Source organism: Ascaphus truei, chromosome 8 (assembly GCF_040206685.1).
Source record: "Ascaphus truei isolate aAscTru1 chromosome 8, aAscTru1.hap1, whole genome shotgun sequence".
In the NCBI taxonomy this organism is placed as follows: Eukaryota; Metazoa; Chordata; class Amphibia; order Anura; family Ascaphidae; genus Ascaphus; species Ascaphus truei.
The window spans coordinates 57,314,896-57,338,804 of NC_134490.1; the positions used below are offsets into that span (position 1 = coordinate 57,314,896).

The 23,909-nt window shown below is 42.0% G+C and overlaps 1 protein-coding gene across 3 annotated transcripts in view; it reads left to right on the top strand.

Annotated features, from left to right (window-relative positions):
- Positions 1 to 23,909, top strand: part of STK32C (serine/threonine kinase 32C) — a 216,354-nt gene that overhangs the window by 185,845 nt on the left and 6,600 nt on the right. For all 3 annotated transcript variants that reach the window (XR_012803573.1, XM_075612190.1, XM_075612189.1), the window contains exons 4-11: positions 585 to 758; positions 2,880 to 2,917; positions 4,467 to 4,556; positions 6,223 to 6,326; positions 6,409 to 6,525; positions 18,197 to 18,322; positions 20,228 to 20,359; positions 22,625 to 22,692. Coding sequence is in view for 2 of the 3 variants with exons in the window: in XM_075612190.1 (XP_075468305.1) it covers positions 585 to 758; positions 2,880 to 2,917; positions 4,467 to 4,556; positions 6,223 to 6,326; positions 6,409 to 6,525; positions 18,197 to 18,322; positions 20,228 to 20,359; positions 22,625 to 22,692 (849 nt within the window). In the remaining variant the exon portion in view is untranslated. The remainder of the gene's footprint in view (positions 1 to 584; positions 759 to 2,879; positions 2,918 to 4,466; positions 4,557 to 6,222; positions 6,327 to 6,408; positions 6,526 to 18,196; positions 18,323 to 20,227; positions 20,360 to 22,624; positions 22,693 to 23,909) is intronic.

The following is a 23,909-nucleotide window of genomic DNA, read 5'->3' on the forward strand; positions in this document are numbered from 1 at the left end:
TCGAAAGTCTCAATAACATGATGACGTACCTAGTACTTGAGATGGGCCCCTGCAGGTGGCACAATTGTGGCTTAGCTGTAAATATAGTCGAACTGGAGTATCTTTCTTGAGAGCAACTGGACGTGAACTAGAGAAACTTAACAAATGGTTGGTTGCTGTTGCCTTATGAAACAGATCTGTATCAATCCTTCCTTCACTCGAAACACTAGTAGATAAATCTAGAAAATATTTGTTTTTTTACATTTCTGATGTTAATTTCAAGTTACAGTCAATGGATTGGCCACATTCTCCCTGAGTTTTACATTTTACTAATCTGTTAGAATTCGCTACACACCTACCGATGGTTTTCTTTGTTATGCTCCACCATTACTGTTATCATTTTTGCTTTTCATCACTCATTTTATGATTAGCTTCTGCATGACATATTTCAAATCTGGATATCAACAAAAAAAACAAGATAGGGAAATATAAAATACAATTTGGGATTCAGTTGAACTATCTGGGTGAAATATAATATATTTATAGCTCCACATAACCTCTGTCTTTTTTTATAGCATCACAACTGTGCCCTGTTTCTATTGCAGGTATTCCTTCCAAGATGAAGAGGACATGTTTATGGTGGTGGACTTACTCTTGGGTGGTGATCTTCGATATCATTTACAGCAAAATGTCCAGTTTACTGAGGAGACAGTTAAACTGTATATCTGTGAAATGGCTCTAGCTTTAGATTACTTAAGGAGTCAACATATAATCCACAGGTACAGTAAGAATAACATTTTGTTTTCACCTTGGGCAACTGCATTTGTGAATCATATTTACCCTTTTCTGTGCGGGGAAATGAAACACCATACATGGGAAGTCACTTTGGCAGTAAAAAAAGAGAATTGTATTAATTTTAAAAAAATACAATACAGATGATCTTCTATTACCATAAATTAAAATCAATGAAATGGGAAACTACATTTATTTATTCTGTAGAAGAATTTTTATATATATATATATATATATATATATATATATATATATATATATATATATATATATATATATATATATATATATATATATACACTTAGTTAAGTTATGGTGGGTAAAAAAAGTGACAAAAACTCCCCAGCAAACCATATAGCAAATGGAAATATTACTGTATGCTCATTTGTATTTCTTAGACAGGTCTGCAACCCCGCCTTTCACCCTTATCACCCAGCACACAGCACTTCCACTGCAGCAAGGGATTCTGGGAAATGACATGCAAATGAGCACACAGTGCCACCTTTTGCTTCAAAACTATACACATGGTTCCCTATAGGCTTAAGCTTGCTGCATGGTCACAGCTTTGAGCACAGCCAGGGTTAAGATGCACAGCCAGCAAACCCACCCACAGACAGACTGTTTCGACCAAAATGGGTCTCCTCAGTGTGGGGTTGGTTATATTGGCTATGCAAAAATGAAGCAAGTGATAGGTTACACCACACTTAGTCTAAGACATGCAAATGAGCATACAGTAATATTTCCATGATTTTTTCAAAAATTGTTTCTTGGGTTTAGTTACATATGTTCAATTACTTGATCTTTTTGTGTAAATCTTATAACACAATACTTACAGTATAATACAATGTGCCCACAAAAAAAAGCAATTAGGTAATATGGTATAATTATACTTTTTTTGTAAAAACATTTTTGTTTTAAAGCAGCAGTACAAGCTGACATTTTTTTTACTTTCTCCCCTCCCCTTTAATATGTGCATCAATACAATCTGCACAATGATAAGTAATTAGCTAAGTTGACGATTGATATGTTCTCCTGTAATCGATCGGTGAAGACTCGACACGGGAGTTCACTAAATGGCTGTCAGTGCAGCAGAAGAGGACCAAAAAAAAAATTCATTCAATTTTTCGTGCCATTTTTTATGGGTTTTAATATAATGAACTTCCTTTGATTTCTATAACAGGTTTAACACACTTCCACAGCAGTGCAAGATCTTTGCATGCTTTCCTGTTTGTGATAATTTGTTGCCAATATTCCCAGCAGTTTGAGCTGCAAACCGTAACAATAGATAATGTTACCTTGGTGATATAGTGATAAATTGTAGCTGCTGAGTTACACTGTCTGAAGGATTGATTGAAACTGAAAGGCAGCCATTTAGTGAACCCTGGGAAGCAGGATCTTTGCTGATCGATCACAGGAGAACTAATCAATCGGCAGCTTAGGTAATAAAGGTAATCAAAGGCTGCATATATTATAACAATATATATTTTTTTAAAGTGCTACTTGGATTGCCTCTATAAAGAAGAAAACTGGATTTTTTTCTTTGATACATTTTGCAGTTTGCCAAACAATGGCTCTACATTTGCCTTAATACGTAGCTTAAGGAGTTGCTAGAATGTGAACCTTTTGACAATGATACAATACTAATGATGTTAAGAAATGAGTGATCATCTTGATTACAAGTACAGCTAAGCTTGAAATAGAAGGTAATGAGGTTTCCCATCACAGATTAGATTACTGAGCAACAAACTATACAATTCTAATGCCATTTGCTTTGCGGATTTTACAGAGTTTGTGGAATATGTACTGTATATTCAAGGTGCCATACACAGAAGCCTGCTCCCACAAGGGAGACATTCTGGGCCCTAACTTCATCTCTTTTAATATTTGTAGTTTGTAACGCTGCTTGGTGATGGCTTCAGTTCACTTCTTGCATTATTAAAACATCTTGTTTCGAACCTTTTCCGTTGCACAAACCGAGTGCCATGGTATTTGCGATGAGTTGGTTTCCCGAGACTGAGCTCTGCACACAGACACATGCAAATGTACCAATGAATACATTACAGTGTATGTACAACTCTAAAACCAATGTTTATTTTGTTTTACTGTAGAGACGTGAAACCAGACAACATTCTTCTTGATGAGCAAGGTCAGCAAATAAAACAGCATTGCTTCCTTTTACATGGTCTGTACGGGCACTTTCTGCTGCCTCGCATTTGCATTCGAATTAGTCGTGAAATTGCTAATGTTATTTTCTCATATTTCTCTTCCATATTTTAATGACTATAATGCCAAAGCAGGACATTCTAAAGCTAGAACAGCATGAACAGCTTAGGACAGGGGTGCTCAACTGCAGTCCTCAAGACCCCCCCAACAGGTCAGGTTTTAAGGATATCCCCACTTCAGCATAGGTGGCTAAGTCGCTGAGCCACTGATTGAGACACCTGTGCTGAAACAAGGACTGGTTGAGCCACTTGTGCTGAAGTTGGGATATCCTTAAAACCTGACCTATTGGGGGTTCTTGAGGACTGGATTTGATTACCCCTGGCTTAGGGCACCAGATCCATTGGTCTGACATGCTTTTTTACAAGGGAATGTTCAAAGACAGTAGCAGTAATACTTCCCACTGTGTCATACAACCATTAACATGGTGCCATAGTTAATCTCAAGTAACAAAGCCACTCGTTTGTATGTTCCTAATGACCATTGAAGCACATGATGTGGTTTATGTAGTTAGCGTCTTCTGGCATTTACTAATAATAGACTACATTATATCCTTATGTTAAACGAATTGTCTCAGGTTGCCCTCTGTGCTCCAACACTTAATAGATCGCTTAGAATAGTAGCAGAATAATTAAATCAGATGCGCTGTGGTATCCAGACTGGCAGGTGATATTTATTATCCGGTGGCTCTTTCAGATATACACGTTCCCCTCTAGCCTTTTCATTTACGTACTGTATAGATCCACCATTCCTCTGTCTTTGTATACTGGACTGCCTTCTCTGTTTTGAATGGGACACAATATTTCCTCCTATTTGAATTTAGAGTATACATTGTTTGCTTTTCGTGCCTAAATAGTACTTTATTCTAGTTGTAAACGTGCAATTTTGGAACCTATGCCATTCCTTGTTTTTCAAACAGGGGGGATGACGCCTGTGTAACCATTACTGGAAAGAAAAGAAAAAAACATTGTCATATTTTAAAGAGGGGTTTGGCGTTCTAGATTTTCCCTCAAAGGGGCTTATTGGATAAGCTTTGGCGTTTATTGAAAAGGCCCATTAGCAGGGCTACTGTATCAAACATGCAGAACATGAACAGTTACACAACTAAACGTTCACTGCACAATTCAGTGCACCCCACTTCTGTGGCTTTGATGAAACCTTTACATCAGGAGCGGCCAGCTCCAGTCCTCAAGGGCCACCATCACTCAGGTTTTCAGGACATCCCTGCTTCAGCACAGGTGGCCCAGTCAGTGGCTCAGTCAATGACACAGTCATGAAAACCTGACCTTTGAGGCGTGGAGTTGGCCTCCCTGCTTTACATGATCAATTTGCTTTTCCTCTCTAGTCTGCACAGCAATTCAACAACATTACCTTCTGACTTCAACCAGGGTTCTATGAATAACTAATTGCATGTTTGCATATTAAGTATGTGACTTCTTTCCCGACTTAGAGATTCTCGTTCTGTCATACCACAGGCCATGCTCATCTATCAGATTTTAATGTTGCAACAATAATCAAAGATGGTGAAAGAGCAACTGCATTAGCTGGGACCAAACCATACATGGGTAAGACATTAAAATGTAACGTTCAGATAGATGTGTATTTCAAGAGGTAGTTATAATGCAATAAAAATGACAATCAATTATCACTGAACTGAGGTTCCAAAATGTGATGATTATATCAACTGCTTTGACATTTAGGACATTCATGTGGTATATTCAGTGTTTTGTTATAATACAGTATGCAGTTCTTATTCATGTTTATGCATTAGTTTTTACTTTCCTTGCAGGAATTATTTTTCTTTGAGACACTGGGTGTTCTTTACTATAACTATGAAAAGTATGCACCATTCACGCTCTTGTTCCTTTCTTTGATTATTCAACATTCGCTCCCGAGTGGCATTTAAAGAATGAAAGCAAAGGTCCATGTCAACAAGATGATTAACCTGTACTCATTGTGCCGTTCTTATCCTTCGCCTTCATCAATGCACCGGAGAAGAATCGGGAACTGTTTGTTACTAACTGTCCTATTCTCCACCATTTACATGTATCCAAGACAACCCAGCTGACATAGCATGGACACAATTGGAGGAACGGCACTACAGGAATACCATTAGTAAATTGTGTATGACAAGCACAAGCAGGATTTCAAGATTGCCCTACTCTCCTGTCTTGACAAATAGCCCTTATTGTATAATAAACCATAAACGTGTCAGACTAACCTGCAGCAAACTCATCTCTCTCTGCACATGGCGCCTATTACAAGTCCTCAGCCAGTTGTTGTTAATTCTGCATGTATTATTCAAAAAATGACTGCTTTGTTTTAACCCATGGGAGGTTAGCAATTTCTATTAAGGGTACAAATAACTTTTTAGAGGTCCGCTATGAATAAATAATTGGTAACTCTCTCACTGCTGCACATTCCCCGGTGCCACCCACGGACATACTGTATAAAACAATACAGAAATAAACACATTAAACATTGGCTAGACAGAGGTACACTGAGCGCCTTATTATATCTCTGCCAAAGTGGCCGTTTGGACCATTTTCAGCAGAAAATCCTCATAGACTTCAGTGGAGATTTTAAACCCAAAATTCCCAAAATATCAGCTTTGTCAGATATACTGCAGAATTATCCCCCTACGTCAGGGGTTCTCAACTCCAGTCCTCAGGACGCCCCAGCAGGTTAGGTTTTAAGGATATCCCTGTTTCAGCACAGGTGGTTCAGTCAAAGACTGAGCCACTGATTGAGCTACCTGTGCTGAAGCGGGGATATCCAGAAAACCCTACTTGTTGAGGGTCTTGAGGACTGGACTTGAGAACCCCTTCCCTATGGGATATAGTGACTAAAATATGAAATCTATTATTGTTTGTTGACTCTTGTTTAAGTGTATGGCTTGCAACAAAATATCATGGTTACAATACTTTAGTGGATATAGTTTTAGGAACTGCAACTTCAACATATGATGAATCCCTGTACTAAAAGTAATTGAACCATATTTACCTCTGTGCTTATGTTCCTTAATTCGACTTAATTAATTAGCTTTTGCCTTTGTACAACTTTGTTTTTTTTTAACATGACAGTCACTAACACTTTATGAGTACGTTACCCAACAGAGATGTCCCTTCCTGACAATTGATCTCCAGTGACCATAACCTATAGATTGTTAACACAATAATGTGATTATATTTAGACTCAGAATACATGACATTCTGTTTTTCCTGTTTTAAGCTCCTGAAATTTTTCAATCATTTGTCAATGGGGGAACTGGATACTCTTTTGAAGTTGACTGGTGGTCATTAGGAATTATGTCATTTGAACTTCTTAGAGGATGGGTAAGACTTTTTCTTAGCATTTTAAACTCCTTTTTATTTAATATTTTAAATACATTAAGTGTATTGTCTTTTATTTCTTTAGAGACCGTACGACATCCATTCCAGTAACCCTGTAGAATCATTAGTCCAGTTATTTAGCACCGTCACTGTCCAGTATTCATCTGTCTGGTCAAAAGATATGATTGGTCTATTACGAAAGGTAATTATTTTCTCTTAACCTTTAATAAATTAATTTGTATGTATATCAAGAAATGGAATTACTCAGTGCTGCACTTCATTATATCTTTCATTACACAGACAGTCATGGAAACAAAATAACAACAATATTGCCATGAATTGTAGATATATTACTAGGTTATAACTACTGAGAACAAAATGTGTTTTTCTTATGAGTCACTAATTGCTCTGCGTTTCTAAACAAATCCCAGCACAGGATGAAAAAGGTACTTAACAAAACTCAAGTGCACAAAAAGCTTCACAATTTTAAAACAGCAGTCTCCACTAATTGGCAGATATTTGGAGATGTGTATCCTCCCAAAAAATCAGTCCTGTGGAGCACTAATCCGTGGAGACCCGTTGCCCCCAAACATACACCAGTTCAGGAAGAATTTTGATGTTGATTTCCCAGGTCTCTTTCAAGTCCAAAGGGTGTCACCACATTAGCAATGCGGAGTCAAAAAGGGGGATGTGCCGTTTCCCTCAGTGACTAAATGTTTCCATTTTGCATCGACACTTTCTCTGTGCTTAGCGCCTGAGCCAGGCCATGTTCAGCTGTAAGTATTAATCATGCTCCACGCTTAGATCAAATACATATATAGTAACTTAGGTGGGTCCAGCTAAGATTAAAATAAAAAATGGTAACTTCAGCGGCCACAGCCTTGAGAAAGGCTTTACTCATCTGTTAATAATAATAATACAGTACTACTACTGCTACTAATAATACAATTGTCCTTTATACAGATTATTATCTACATGAGTAAGCCACCCATGTGTTTTTTTATCCTGTATGTATGTAATGCAAATATTCTGGATTCAGCCAATAACTTGCACACTCTGAGTCAGTAAACAGTCTTAGAGATGTAATCAAAAAGGGATTTTACTTAGCTTCGGTTATGTTCTCAGTTAGAGCTTGCACAGCTTAACAGCATACAACAGGAAAAGCGCTCCAAACACCTGGGGAAGCCCTAATCAGTCTAGTCTGATCCCAAGAGAGTGAGGGGAATTCTTGACCAGGGCACCTGCACGGTCCATGGAGAAGCTTCTGGCATTAACCCCAGCCTAGGATCTTATTTATAGTATTTTGTGTTAGGCTTCCTCCAATCAGTGCTAAGTGTTGTAGCAAAATGCATACTTAAACTGATGAGTCACACTTCCTTTGCAGTAAACCATATATATATATATATATATATATATATATATACTAGCTGAGAGACCCGGCGTTGCCCGGGATGTAATTTTGGGGGGGCGGACGACAGAGTTGGGCTTCCCCTGGGTGACTGGGTGACTGACTGAATGGGTGGGTGACTGGGTGACTGACTGAATGGGTGGGTGACTGAATGGGTGGATGACTGGATGACTGACTTAATGGGTGGGTGACTGGGTGACTGACTGAATGGGTGGGTGACTGGGTGGGTGACTGAGTGGGTGGGTGACTGAGTGGGTGGGTGACTGAGTGGGTGGGTGACTGAGTGGGTGGGTGACTGAGTGAATCGGTGGGTGACTGGGTGACTGGGTGGGTGACTGAGATGACTGAGTTGACTGAGTGGGTGGGTGAGTGAGTGGGTGACTGGGTGAAAGTGGGTGACTGGGTGAAAGTGACTGGGTGGGTGTGTGGGTGACTGGGTGGGTGACTGGGTGCCAGTGCATGGGTGGGAGATGGTGGGTGACTTACCTTGACCCCGTGGCATCTGGCTGGGGCAGGAGGTGAGTTCGGGAAGCTGGCGGGGGGGGCAAGAGTGGCAGGAGGTCCGCGCTGCGCTTACCCTCCGTCTGGGAGCCGGTGCACGTGAGGAGGAGGCCCGCGCCGCGCTTCCCCTCCGTCCGGGAGCCGGCGCACGTGAGGGGGAGTGCAGGAGGCCCGGGCCACGCCGCGCTTTTCCTCGTTGTGAGCGAGGGGGGAGGAGCCTGGAGTTTGCTGCTGAGCAGGAGGGCCGCGCGTCCCCTCTCCGGGAGCCGGCGCACGTGAGGGGGAGTGCAGGAGGCCCGGGCCGCGCCGCGCTTTTCCTCGTTGTGAGCGAGGGGGGAGGAGCCAGGAGTTTGCCGCTGAGCAGGAGGGCCGCGCTTCCCCTCTCCGTGAGCGTCGCACGGTGAGGGTGATGGTGCGGCTGGGGATGTTGCGGAGCGTGGGGATTTGGGTGAGGTGGGGAGGGGGGAGAGAGTGAGGGGCACCGGGAGAGGAGGGGGGGTGTGTGGAAGGTGAGCTGCGGTCCAACTGACGGGGGAGAGTGTGTGTGTGTGTGTGTGTGTGTGTGTGTGTGTGTGTGTGTGTGTGTGTGTGTGTGTGTGTGTCGTCACTCCGCCTCAGGCCAATGAGAGGTGTGGGGGCGGGCGGCCCAAGGGACCAATGAGATTTCCCCTAGGGACACAGGAAGATGCAGACAGGCATACAGTGCTTTCACAAATATATTATAAAGATATATGGTAAACATGTGACAGAGAGAGAGGGAGCTCTGCTAACCCAAAGCACATGTCATGGCACACTTAAGCTGATGAGTGGTCAAACATGTGACAAGAGAGAGAGAGAGTTCTGCTAACTCAAAGCACATGTTATTGCACTTCAGCTAATGAGTGGTACTTTCCAATACATTCCACTTGTTGATTTGCGTGGCAGGGCTATCTCTTCCTATAGATGGAACGCCCACACTCAGGGTTTGGTACATATAGTTCATATTGATACAAAGATAAAACCCTACGTAAATAGTAACAATAATATTCAATAATTGTTGCACAAATACCCCCAACCATCTGCCTAAGTCTAGGGGATGGGTACGTAACTAGACTTGTTTTTACATAACAAGCTCTTCTCTGGAACAGAAATTCAATTTTACCAACGGGTAACATAGTAAAACTTCGATGGGTCGTATATTGGAGACAATGTTCCATAGTCCACGGGACACCCATATACGGGTAACCATCTTCTTCTCGCACTGAGGTGGGACCAATCACCTGACAATTCATATACGGGTAACCATCTTTTTGCGCACTGAGGTGGGTCCTCACATCTGCCAATTCATCTGGTTGGTTTGATTGGACAAAGTGTTCAGTACGCCGGGGATCCAGATATCCATGGACTCAGCAAAACAAACAGAAAAACAAATATCAATGAACTGCTATTAAACGATAGGCAGGAACATATTTAGGGTGAAGGGCCCCTTGTACTAACACCAATCTGGTCGCTCCTTGCCCCTTTGCTATCACTTCCCCTTGCTTGCATCCTCCTTTGTTTTGTGGTAACACCACCCATACCCTGGCACCCACTGTGAAATCAGAGCGTTCGTCATGCCAAGTAATCTGCAGGGGCATTGGCACATATACTCCCACATCCCCAAGGTGTACACCTACTGAAATGCTCTCTCCTTCAGCATTACCAAGTCTTACTGTACAACTGTATGTCTGTGGGTCAATTTGCACGGCAGCCTCTTCTCTTCCAGTATCTCCCACAACCGTCCACCCTGTGTCTGTTAGCAAGGGTGAGAGGTAGAAAAACACAGCACTCCCATCCTGCAATTCCCCATAAATGCCTAGGGACACACTGACTGGTTCTGCTCTGCCTGTAGCTGTTACCCCTGAAGGGTGCTAACTTCATACAGTACCAGGTGTGGCGCAAGTGGCGGGGGTTTGGCCCTCGAATATTAGACATAACTGTGTATGCGATATGGCTTCCCCCTGCCCCAACATTCTTGACCCTATTGGGCGTGTTTTCAATAAGAGTAATGCATGTGTAAGGACTTCATCCCACCCCCTTAGTGTCTGTGTTGTTGTGAGTTTACAAATTTGCTCTTTTAATAACCCATTACTCCGCTCCACCAAACCAGCCGCCTGTGGATGATATGGAATATGCAATGTCCACTGTACCCCACAGTCTTTGGCCCATGCTTGCACAACGTGGCCAGTAAAATGGGTCCCTTCATCTGATTGAATTTCTTCAGGCATACAGTACAACGTCACAATCTGCTGTAGCATTTGCAGAGTAGTGGCCTGATCTGCTTTCCTGCTAGGCAGTGCTTTTACAAGTCCTTAGAATGTATCCACAGCTGTGCAGCAGTAGTGTAGTCCTCCATGGCCGTTTGGCAGTGGGCCTATAAAGTATATTTGCCAGACCTGGTGTGGGCCGTAGCCCCTTCTCAAATCCTCTTGGTCTTTTTTTCTCCAATGGCCATTGCTTGAGAATATCACACACAAGACATTGATTCTTTACAGTTTTTAACATATCCAGGGACATAACCCCCGTTGTTGGTCCCATTCATATGTGGCCTGTGTGCCTCTATGTCCAGCTTTTTCCTGAGCCCAATAGGCCAAATTAAGTAGGACTGGGTCTAGTATCCGGGTCTCCACCACTTTGGCTAGTGAGTCAGCATCCAAATGTGGACCCCCCTCGGGTAAATGGGCATTGACATGTCCTATATGGATTGTCCATGTATTTCCTGCTGTCCAGAGTTCTTCCCAAATCTCTGGACCACCCCAAACTAGCTTGCAGTGTGTCTTCCAACCTCTCTCTTTCCAACTTGCCAGCCATGTTCTAAGTCCTTTGTAACAGGGCCAACTGGAGGTATAAAGAAACAGAGCCACTGTGGTTTCTTGAGTCACCATTATTATTTGTAATTTAGCAAATTGGCTGGAACCACCTGTCCCTTGATCTTGGAGGACGACATTATATTTGGGGTTAGATGCAGCTGCTGCCTACCGCCCGCCTTTTTTGTTATCTGGGCCGATCCATCTGTGAACCATGCAATCTCCCATTGCTCCACGTTTAAATCTTCATATGGGGGCCTAATAACCCCTGATACTAACAATGCTTGCTCTGTGTCCCCTATCTCTTTGTGTCCCCCTGGCAAATTATATTGTTTCAAACATTCAGGCTGTCCTGGAGCGGGATTTCGTATGGGGGCCATGTGGCATGCCCTCTTATTATTTCCTTGATCGCCTATAAACAATAGGCCTTATGAGGGAACCCAAATGTGAACACCCCCACTCTGTTTGTATGCATTGACCCAGCAACACATCTATGCCCAGCATGTTTTCCGCAATTTCGGTTACCACTACACTGGTGGTGAAAGAGGGACCTTTATTGATTGCCAAGAGCAGTGCAACCCAAATTGACCTGGTGATGGCCCCACCTAGACCCTCTATATGCACTACTTCTCCTTTGTCCCTATCAGGGCTCCCATGTATGTCACCTTGATCCCCATATCCACGAGAGCCATAAAAGATTGTGAGGCTCGTTTCTTACCCCTCCACACCTGGACAGGTACATAGGGACGTCTATCCCCTGCGGTCACTGTTTGAACCTGCATCAGTGGATCCCCCTCTGTATGTCATAAGGGTTTGGCTACCTTCCACCCATCCAGGGGGTGTGGCTCGTGTCAGTCAAGTCTTTCCAGGGGTATAAGGACGGGGCGGAGAGCTTTACTCTGTTATCCCCCCACACTGTCTTCACTATCCGTCTTATACACCCTGGCCGTGTTTTTTCAGACTATTTCCTTCCACTTTTTTAGCAGCTCGGCTATTTCCTCCCGTGCGACCCCCACCTTCAATAAATCCACCCACATCTGTTTACTGTTTATTTTAATACGGGTTTTCGTATGTTCCCCTTTTTGAATTTCTGTGCTTCTAACAGGTTTAGGACGGTTGTCATCTAATTCAGCAAGCTGCCCAAGCCGTGTGGTAGCCTCATGTACCGTACTCCCTTGTATCACTAGGGGGTCAATAGTCATAGACCCAATCATCACTGGTTCTTTCACTGAGAGCCTGACACTGTCCCCACCCCCATCCCAAAGGTGCAGCACTCACTGACCACTCATATACTCTTTTACTATAGACAATTGGTCCTGAACTGCCTGCAGTTCCAGGTCTCCTGTCTCCCTCACCTGTGCTTCCTTCTGGAGCACCTGCAACATTATCCATCCCCTTTCTGCTGTGGTCTTCTGCTCCCCTTTCTTATAGCCCAATAAATTTAACCTGGTAAATGGATATTCCAGCTTTTCACCTACTTCTGGGTGTACCGGGGTGGTATATTTAATTAGTTCCTCGGCTACGGGTGACCAGGGTCCGGATCTAACCCACCCGGGTATGGAGCATTTTTTCCCTCCCCCGCCGCCCATATTTCCTGTCTTCTTGAACATAATTTGTTACAGGCAGCTAAACATAACACCAACCAAATACTCATAATGAATAAACATGTCGGTTTCAGTTTCCCGCACTCATACCAAATCTCTGGTTCATCAGACATGTGTATGTTTCTGGGTGAAACCTGCCGACTACGCCAAATGTAATGCAAAGATTCTGGATTCAGCCAATAACTTGCACACTCTGAGTCAGTAAACAGTCTAAGAGATGTAATCAAAAAGGGATTTTACTTATGTGACGATCAGGGGTAATCTGGCCTGTAATACAGGGGTTATACCCGGCTAGTTTCCCCTAATTCGTGTGGGGAGAGAAAGGGTTAATGTATAATGTACTATGTATGTGTATTCCAAAGCACTTTTATTCCCTGTGAATTCAATTCCCAAGTCTAGTTAAACAGGCAAATTAGGTAAAATGTTTTGTGATCTATGGGTAAGCCCTGTGATGTAATTTGGGAGTCAGCCCTGTAAAGTGTTCAGTGGATTATGTGACTGTATGTACTAATTTCTCAGATAGCAGACTTGTAATGGGATTTGCATGTGAGTTACATTTGTATGGAGGGACCTCTGATTTAATCAGGTGAGGTTCCTGCAGATAAATGTGTATTGAGGATGAGCTGGGAGTTTGGGAGTCCCTGACTTCAAAGGGCATCCCGTGGCTTTGTTGCCAAGGTGTCTGGAGATATTCAGGACTATCAAGCTGCAGAGCCATAAGGAGTGGGGATGGGCCAGATAACATTAAGTATCTGCCATCATCCCCTCCTATGGGTGATTCAGCCCTAGACTTGGTGTCGCCAGGGGGGTTAGTGGTTAGTGGTTCGTGACTCTAATCCAGCAAGGGAGAATTGCTAGCCAGTGTTATTCTTGGATACTTCACCCTGTTATTTTACCGTAAGTGTTATTTTCAAGTGTTATTTGTGTTACAGTGTTGTGTTTGCCCGAAAGGGAATAAATCTTCAGTTTATTTTATAATTTTGTCCTGTTAAATCAGTGCCCAGTATATTTGGCGTGAATTAGGTCTGGTCTACCGTGACAACTTAGCTTCGGTTATGTTCTCAGTTACCCTTGCACAGCTTAAGAGCATACAACAGGAAAAATGCTCCAAACACCCGGGGAAGCCCCAAACAGTCTAGTCTGATCCGAAAAGAGTGAGGGGAATTCATGGCCAGGGCACCTGCATGGTCCGTGGAGAAGCTTCTGGGACTATCCCCAGCCTAGGCTCTTATTTATAGAATTTTGTGTTAGGCTTCCTCCAATCAGTGCTAAGTGTTGTAGCAACATGCATACTTAAACTGATGAGTCACACTTCATTTGCAGTAAACAACTTTATATATGGAGAGAGAGAGAGAGAGAGAGAGAGAGAGCTCTGCTAACTCAAAGTACATGTCATGGCACACTTATGCTGATGAGTGGTCAAACATGTGACGAGAGAGAGCGTTCTGCTAACTCAAAGCACATGTTGTGGCATACTTCAGCTAATGAGCGGTACTTTCACAGGCGATTTCTGTTCTAAAGCCACAGCACAAATCTTAAAGCTGCTGTCGTACTTATAATGCATTTTGGTTTTTAATTCGCTGTTAATGTGAGGGATGGGGTATAGGAGGATGGTCCACTAGAGCAGGGGTGGCCAACTCCAGTCATCAAAGGCCACCAGCAGGGCAGGTATTGGGGATATCCCTGCTTCAGCACAGGTGGCTCAATCAGTGGCTCAGTCGAAGACTGAACCACTGATCGAGCCACCTGTGCTGAAGCAGGGGTATCTTTAAAAACTGACCTTGTGGTGTCTTTGGGGGGCTGGACTTGGCCACCCCTGCTCTAGTGGATACAGCAGAAGTGGTCTGCTGGCATCCAGGGACCCCCTAGTTCCAAAAGATATTGGTATTTTATATGTGCCAGTTTTGAAGAAAGAAAAAAACAAAAAACAAATATGGCCACCACAGTTACAAATATGGTTGTGAGGTCGCCCGTAACAATATACAACATCATGATCCACAAAAAGGTGTAAAGCTTTAGCACACCATAAAGGGTTAGCACCCTTTGGATCTGGGTCTACTAGTGCTCATTTGCATGTGGTTACCCAGAATCCCTGGCAGTAGTGGAAGCGCTGTATGCTTTGTGATTATAAGGAAATCCAGGTTTGAGGACTTGCCTGGTACGGGAATGTGTTGATAAGTGTTCTTTATCATGGCTGTATAATGTACAGCGGAGGCTTTTTATCTCTTTTTTTAGTCCCCATAATTTGTCTGTCTAGGTCTCCACACTATGTAAATGCGATCCAATGATGTACAGTGCAAGAAATGTTATCACTCGGAAAGAAATATCTGCTCCCACTTATTTTTCTTATCACAACATGCTACTGTGACTTCATGAATCCTGACACATCCAGCTATTCAATTACATATTCTAATTGTGGGGATGTCAGTAAACCACATATTCAATTAAATAATTATCCATCACATAGGGAAGATTTAAAATATACAGTAGATTCTAAAACATCTTAAGACTCCTCCAATGACATATTAAACAATCCATATGCCTACTCCAATATCACATAAAATAAGTGATATATAAAATATTAAAGTGAACATTTAGTCCTTGGGAACCTCAAGCTCTTATCTATTTCATTAAATACCTTCCCCTCTCCCAGACAATTCAGCTCCCACTGATTTTAGCATACATTGTCTGTCTGTCTATATACAAACCCAGTAGTTTTTCATTGAAAGGCCAATTTATGAACCCAGAACCCCCATATCTCACTGATTACTATCCTGACCGTGTAGCTCTTCAATCAAGAGAACTGAGTATTAATGGTTACAGTGTTGTTTATTTTAACTCTATCAATAGATAGATCAAGATATAGATCAAGATATAGTTGGGCTCTGGATCCAGTATATGACGATGTTAGTCTGTAACTCTATTCCAATATCTATGAACAATATTTTCTATACCTCAAGGCAGGGCTTCTCAAGACCCTCCAACAGGTCAGGTTTTAAGGATATCCCATTTCTGAACAGGTGGCTCAATCAGTCTCTGCTTCAGCACAGATGACTGAGCCACCTGTGCTGAAGCAGGCATATGCTCAAAACCTGACCTCTTGGGAGGGTCTTGAGGACTGCAGTTGAGAACTCCTGTCTCAAGACATTTATTTTAATTTAGACATTAATTTCAAGCAATTCATTACAATTTCAAGCCACGGTTCCATGTATAAAATGGTAAACTGTTCCACAACCCAAACTATTAGGAAATTGGGTCAACAACAAGTGGTTATACTGTGTGTTATTAAGGCACAAAGCCTAGTGCTGCAGTCTGCAATCTTCTGACTTCGAAGTACTAAAAGGGGATATTTTCCTAGTCTTACCCCGCACAAAAAGAGATTTAAAACGATGTGTGTTATGTGGTGTTCATTTCCTAAGATGTGCAGTAGAAAGCCGCCCTAAATGGATTTAGAAATTGAGAATATTCTTTTATATCAAGGGGCAAAATAAATATGGACCACATGCAAATACACGTTTGCAAGAAGGTACAGTACGTTTTTATTTTCTGCGTTAAGCTTTTGCAACATTTCGTTGTCTGAGAATTGCTCCAGCTCACCAGTGCCATCTACTGCTGAAAAGTCAATTGGTTTTAGTGTCTACTGCAAATAAAAATACCACTTATAATTAATGAGCACATTCACATATCTCAGACAGGTCCACAACTCTGTCTTTCACCATTACCTCTTAGTTTCCACTACTGCCAAGGATTCTGGGCAATAACATGCAAATGAGCACTCACATCGTGTCACTTTTTGCTTCTCATTCATTTTAACATGGATCCCTATAAGCTCATGCCTCCTGTATTACACAGCTTGGTTTAAGATGTGCATAGCCAGTAAACCTACTAATTGAGCGTTTACTGAAATACAGATGTTAAAATGTATGAAATACTGTACATATCTAAATGACCCTGGAATATGTCTTTTGGCTTTGGAAAATATTGCTCAGCAAATAAAAATATCACTTGTGAGCACATTCACACATCTCGGACAGGTCTGTAACCCTGCCTTTCCCCATTATCTCTTAGCATACAGCGCTTCCACTGCAGCCAGGGATTCTGGGTAATGACATGCAAATGAGCACACAGTGTCACCTTTTACTTCATGTCCATTTTAACATGGACCCCTTTAAGTATATTCCTGCCGCATTACACAGCTTTTCAGCATGGCCTGGGTTATTGAAGTGCAGAGCCAGTAAAACCTAGTATATTGCTATATTTATTCTCACGTCAATGTTCCAATAGCCGTCCTAGTCCTGCAGAAACGCAGATTGGTTGTAGGTCTTGATACCTTTTTGCGCACTAGTCTAAGAGATCTTCGTACATGAAATTAAAGTGTACAGAGCTTTCAAATGCTCTATACATAAGTATACCAAATATACTTGAAGAAGAATCTTATGAGTTTTCAAATCCCTGTACACTTTAATTTAATATACAATGAATTCTTATGTGTATTCACTAAAAGGCATCGCAACCTACCACGAATCTGCACTTCTCATAAAGCATAGTGGCTAGGGTTACCATAAATCCATATTAAAAAAGGGGGACACTAAAAGCCGAACTCTTATGTGCGGTCGCCGCCGCGTTCCCGGACATTTTTAGTTATTTTAAAATTCCTCCCGGATGACGGCCTTCAATGAAAAAGCCGGACATATCTAGGGAAACACAGACATATGTTTATACCCTAATAGTGACTTATTCTATATCTGCTGGAGCGGCCGGTCAGGTCCTTTTTGGCAGAAATTTCCTATTGAACGCAATACGGAATTTCAGAGGAATAAGCCCCTTTCTGTGCTCACACGACAAACACTAATGTGCAGCCAATACTCCCATACAGCTATTGGAAGGAGGAGGCAACCTCATTGCATTGTGTAACTGCCCCCCTCCTCCCAGAGCTCCCCCCTCCCCACCTTTTTAACTTGGGAGGTGCTAGCATTTTGCTGAATGGACAGGACTCACTGTGGTTGCTTCCTCTCATACAGAGGTAACAGGAAGGGGCTGCAGTTTTAGTGTTAGGACCTGCATTTTTGGTAATACCTTGACGTTTGGTATGAAGGCTTACGACGCTTTGGCCACACGGTTTAACTAAATAACCAAGTAATTACTATTATTATTGAAGTATTTGAACTTTGTACTTATTAACATATATGTTTTGTTAATTGGATGTAGCATTGGGCACCCCTGACTTTTGTTGTATACATTTGCCACGCTCAGTAGCACTCTTTTTGACATATATGTATTCATGATGTGGTGGATGTAGGAGTTTGAGCTAACTGGGAATGTGTGTGTGTGTTAATTGTGTAACTGTAGTAGGATATTTTGCTACCATTTTAATAACAAACATAATATAAATAATTGCAACAGGTGCTGACTGAATCATTTGCACTGAAGGCATTTTGTAAGTGTTGGTTAAAATCTAATTCCTCTGAAATATGAGAACGCATTCATCATTTTATCATGTCTTGCACTGATTTAAAATACTTTTTCATACTCTAGTTATTGACCGTGAACCCAGAGCATCGTTCTTCTAGCCTTGTGGATATTCAGACTTCAACCTACTTAGCGGATGTTGTCTGGGAAGATATACTTGAGAAGAAAGTGGAGCCTGGTTTTGTTCCAAATGTAAGGAAACGTTATATTTTTGGGGTATTCAAACTTTAATGTGTCAGCTTGGAATAGGCTGCGTGTTTAATAATAGAGGATTTATTAGGGAAATAATTACACAATAGTCTGCAACCAAATACATTGATACTTATGTTTCAATTACCTCCGTTCTCCTCTACCAGGAACATAAAAATGGCATTCTGTAGTCAGTAACATGCTGACTTTTATATTTACTTTAGGCTCCTTCATTATTCCACTGATGCCTAGGTTAATTATTATTATACTATCCATTACAATAGCAAAGTGCTTCTATTTGAACGTAAAATATTAAATACATATTTTTTTCTATTTCACTGCTAGTGACATATTTATACAGACAACATATGTAACACAATGATTGGGCTCGGTTACTTTAGCCTGATTTTACAGAGCTCCTGCACTCATGGTTCTTGTTATGGTAAAGTACTAACTGTGTGAGTGAAGAAATCCAGAGCACACAAATTGGCCAGTTCATCTGTATTGTATTAAATACTGTATTACAATAGTGATCCCTTTTGTAATATGTAATACAATACATTTGAATTTGCAAAGTCGTGTTGTCTGGATTTCTTCTGTCGTACTGTATGCACGTATGTATGTATGTGTAAGGCTGCGCTTACAGTACCGGGGACAGCGACGCGGCAAAACAAATGCATTGCCGCCATCACGTGCGCTTATAGTAAGCACGACGCGACAGAGCGACGGATTGGTCGCGATCGCTGTAAGTCCTCTCTTTGATTTTCCAGCGACCGTCGCATCGCTGTCGCCAGCACTATAAGCGTAGCCTAAGGCTGTCTACACTTCCATGAGGCATCGACTGGTAACCATTCGTTCTTTTTTCTCTCTCTTATTTTTTGGTGGAATTTAATTCATTTTCGGGCAACTAAGGGTGCGCGTTGTTGTTTTTTCAGTTTAAAAGTAACTAACCATATAAATATGTCTCATTTCCAAATCCACATGCTTTTACACCTTCTCCAAAGGACTTATTTCTATGAATAAGAACCTACCTAGCATTTTGGTGAAGCAATGTCAAAGCAGCAAAACAAGTGAAATCTGATATGGGTTTAAAATAAATTGTACTGTAACACTTTCCTGTTTGTGTTAATTTGTTGCCAATATTCCCAGCAGTTTGAGCTGTAAACTGTAACAATAGATAATGTTAGGTTAGTAATATCAGGATACATTGTAGTTACTGAGTTACACTGACTGAAGGATTGATTGAAACGGAAAGGCGGCCATTATGTTAGGCACACAATCAGGATTTTTTTTTACAGATTTCTAACAGGAGCCCCTAATGAATGATTGCCAGCTTAGGTAAGAATGTAGAATTATACATTTTCACATGCTTTACATATACAAATAAGACAAAAAGAAAGAGGGGGAGTAGTATTGCTGCGTTATAGATGGTAAAACACAAGCATAGTATATGAATTTTACCTTCCCACTCATATATTCATCCTTCACTGAAGCTACTTGGATCTAGATTAGCAGCCCTTGGGTAGAATGCAGAATGTGGGCATTTGACAGATTGTGGGCATTTCATAAAGCCCTTTAGCCCACACCAGGGGCAGGCAGCTCCCAGTCCTCAAGGGCCACCAACAGGTCAAGTTTTCAGGATATCCCTGCTTCAGCACAGGTGGCTCAATCACAGGCTCAGTCAAAAACTGAGCCACTAATTGCGCCACATGTGTCGAAGCAGGGATATCCTGAAAACCTGACCTGTTGGTGGCTCCCGAGGACTGGAGTTGCCCACCCCCGGCCTACACTGAGCAGCTAGTCGCCTTTTATTATGCCTGCCCATGTGTATTAATGTGTTACACTTCTGTTGCACAAGCAGCGTTAGGTCCTTTTCCCACCACAGCTTCACACCTATTTTGTTAACAGAAAGGCCGGTTGCATTGTGATCCTACATTTGAGCTTGAAGAGATGATATTAGAGTCAAGACCACTGCATAAAAAGAAGAAGAGACTCGCGAAGAACAAATCCCGGGATAACAGCAAAGACGGCTCTCAGTCAGTAAGTACAGGCCTCTAAAGTAACTGCAGTAACCAGACGATGCCTTCCTTGTTTCACAGGATTGGACCTGGAAACATGTGATATTAGGACTGTCTTAAACAAAGTGATTTGAGGTCGTTTAAAGCAGCAGTTCAACCTGCAGGTTTTTTTTTTTTTTTCTTCCCCTTTTTGATATGTGCATCAATACAATCCACACAATGATAAGTAATTAGCTAAGTTGCCAATCGATCTGTTCTCCTGTGATCGATCGGCGAAATTTGGCTAGGGGGTTCACTAAATGGCTGTCAGTGCAGCAGAAGAGTACCCAAGATGCAAAGTTCTGTGGGGAAGATTATGTGACCAGGCAGTCACTAGATACAATTGGTGCACTGCTAGAGAGGGGGCAGGGCTCAAAAAAGGGTGTGCTAGAGCGTGTTTCAGAAGAGGAAGGGGATGTGACTTTGTAAATGGTTGCTATAGAAACAAAAAACGATTGTTACATTATAATACATTAGAAAGAGTTGTTATTTAAAAAAATAAATGCTACAAGTATTTTCTCATAGGACAGAGCTGATTTAGTTAAAAAAACAACAACAACAAAAACACATGTAGGATATTGCTTGGTCTGCAGCTTTAATATACCAGTTTACATTAAGAGGCTTGTTAATAAAAGCATTATTTTCACCTCAAAATCTAAACTCTGCGTACTTTTAAATTGAGCTGTGGTCATCTTTGCTCACGGAATCCCAGGTTTTCAAGGGAGTGTCCCCAATGTATTGTTTATGCTGGTGAGGCAGACTGAGCGATCGTATTGATTCCTGAAAGGCTAACAACTCAGCCAAATAAAGATGACCTACCGGTTTATATCAGTAAAATTTAAAGTAAAATGAGCTGTTACTGTTACTGTTATACAGGGATCTTACTATACAAAAGGCCATTTTTGATCAAAAATCACTTCACCATATTCCGTAAACACTTATTATTTTTAAATACACAATCAAATTATCAGGTTGTTTTTATTGCTTGATTGTATCCATAATATCTGACGGAGCAATAAAATGGCATGCAAATTGATGTGCTATTCACTAAATTCAAATGTCTTTGTTATCAGAGCGAGTATAGGGATATAGCCCACACGTGGCGCACGGGACATACACAACGCCCTAGCGTGAAACGTGGCCATTTTTTGTAATCAGCCACGCATCAGAATGGGACGGTGCTATCATGCCATTATAGTGCCCTCGGGATCATGCCAAACGTTGGATTGATGTTAGCTGCATCTGCTTCACACAATATTACCACCTTTCCCAAGGATTGTGCTATGGCTGGCTTGGCTGACTCTATCATTATCAATATACACGTAACCAAGTTGGAGATTAGACAAGCCTGGCACTGATGATAGAAAATGACAAATATACTAACACCAACCATACAAACCTGCTGAATAGCCAGAGTGGCAATATAGACAAGGGCAAACCAAATCACCATAGAATGGGAATTTCCTCATCTACTTTACCCTGAGCCACCAAAATACCCCTTCCAATCCATAGAGGCCTTTTAGCCTCTAAATCAGGGGTGGGCGACTCCAGTCTTCAAGGGCCACCAACAGGTCAGGTTTTCAAGATATCTCTGCTTCAGCACAGGTGGCTCAATCAGTGGCTCAGTCTTTGACTGGAGTTGCCCACCCCTGCTCTAAATACACATGAGAAACAAATAGAAAAAGAAATCAAATATGCACTCAACATTTGCATGAAAACTTCTAACATTAAATGAAACTACTGGGACACATTTTTTTTTCAAAGATGGAAACATTTATATATGTTGATGTACAGTATTATAAAAAGTAAATACAGTATCACGTTGCATGATACAAGCAAGTAGCCAAAAAGGAAAGCCGGATCAGATGATAGGATACACTGGCAAGAATGTAGTTGTCCTATAAAAAAGGAAGTGTAGGGAATTTTATAAATGCAATAATATATTGACGCCAAATAAAGTGTCCAATGTTTCGGCTGTCACAGCAGCCTTTGTCAAGCCTCTACTCCTCCTTGTTGTGTGTATCCTGTACCTGGATTGCAGAGGACCTTCCCTTATTGAGTTGGAGAGCACCGATATCAGGATCTTACATTTATTATGATTATTGGTGTGCAACATTTTTCCACATTACATAGTCCTGTACAAAAAACACTTAAAAACATATATTTCCTATAACCTTTATGACCTTGAAGATCCGTGAATATGTAGACATTACATGATAAAGATGTTTCTTTAACCTTCCGTTAACAGGAAAATGATTATCTTCAAGAATGCCTGGATGCAATTCACCAAGAATTTGTCATTTTTAACAGAGAAAAGTAAGTAACGGGTAACTTCATAATGAAGAAAAAAAATACTAATATTTATTACGTGATTAAAGTGTCTTAAAAAGTACTGGTGATATGCCTACTTAAAGTATATCTACATTTATTAAACATTGGGGCACAGCTCTCTGAACTGTATTTTACAATGTTTTAAGCAAGAGGTTTGCTGTAAAAAATAATAATTTGTCAATGTAAACCAGTAGCGGTACTCTGGGTGTGAAAATAAAAAAAGTACTTTATACCCATCAGGCAAAATTTTAGGCTGGAAAAAATGTCCGCCCCCGTATACATTTGCCGCGCTCTTGAGCCTATCAGACCTAATGCACTTAGTTGTGTCGCCCGCCTCTTGCTGCCGCCCCCTCCGTCTCCTTTGGAATCCCAGCGTCAAATGACGCAGCGAATGTCATCAACATGACGGCGCACTGCGTCACGATGCCATGGTAACGCAACGTCATGACGTCACATTGCCATGGCAACGAGACTCCGTGTGATGTCATGTTGGGGACGTCCGCGGCGTCATTTGACGCTGGGATTCCAAAGTAGACGGAGGGGGTGGCAGCAAGAGGCGGGCGACACAGCTAAGTGCATTAGGTCCGATAGGCTCAAGAGTGCGGCAAATGTATACGGGGCGGTCATTTTTTCCAGCCTAAAATTTTGCCGACCTAGACCCAGGCCTAATGGGAAATCCGCCACTGAGCACAGCTCGTTATTTCAAGTATGTCCTGAAAACCTCAACGAGGTGAGCTAACTGCCAGGCTGCGGACAGCAGGACCTCTAATAACCAACAATGGTATTCTATCAATTACATTGCATGGTCGGTGATTACTATGCGAAACAAAGCAGCATCATTGTGACAGATGAGGCAGAATATAGTATGTGAAGACTGCAGGACTGCCACAGGCTATCACACTAGAGCAGGCGGGGGGCAACTCCAGTCTTCAAGGTCCACCAGGTTTCCAGGATATCCCTGTTTTAGCACAGGTGGCTCAATCAGTGGCTCAGTCAGAATGACAGAGCCACCTTTGCAGAAGCAGGGATATCCCCAATACCTGTCCTGTTGGTGGCCCTTCAGGGCTGGAGTTGGCCACCCCTGCAGTATAAGCTATGTAGTGATGCCTAAGGGTAAGTCCATGGACATTTCTCCCGTGCGGAGCTGGTTCACCCTCATTGGGCAAACCGCTCACGTGACCAGCCGTCCGCTCCCCTCAGCA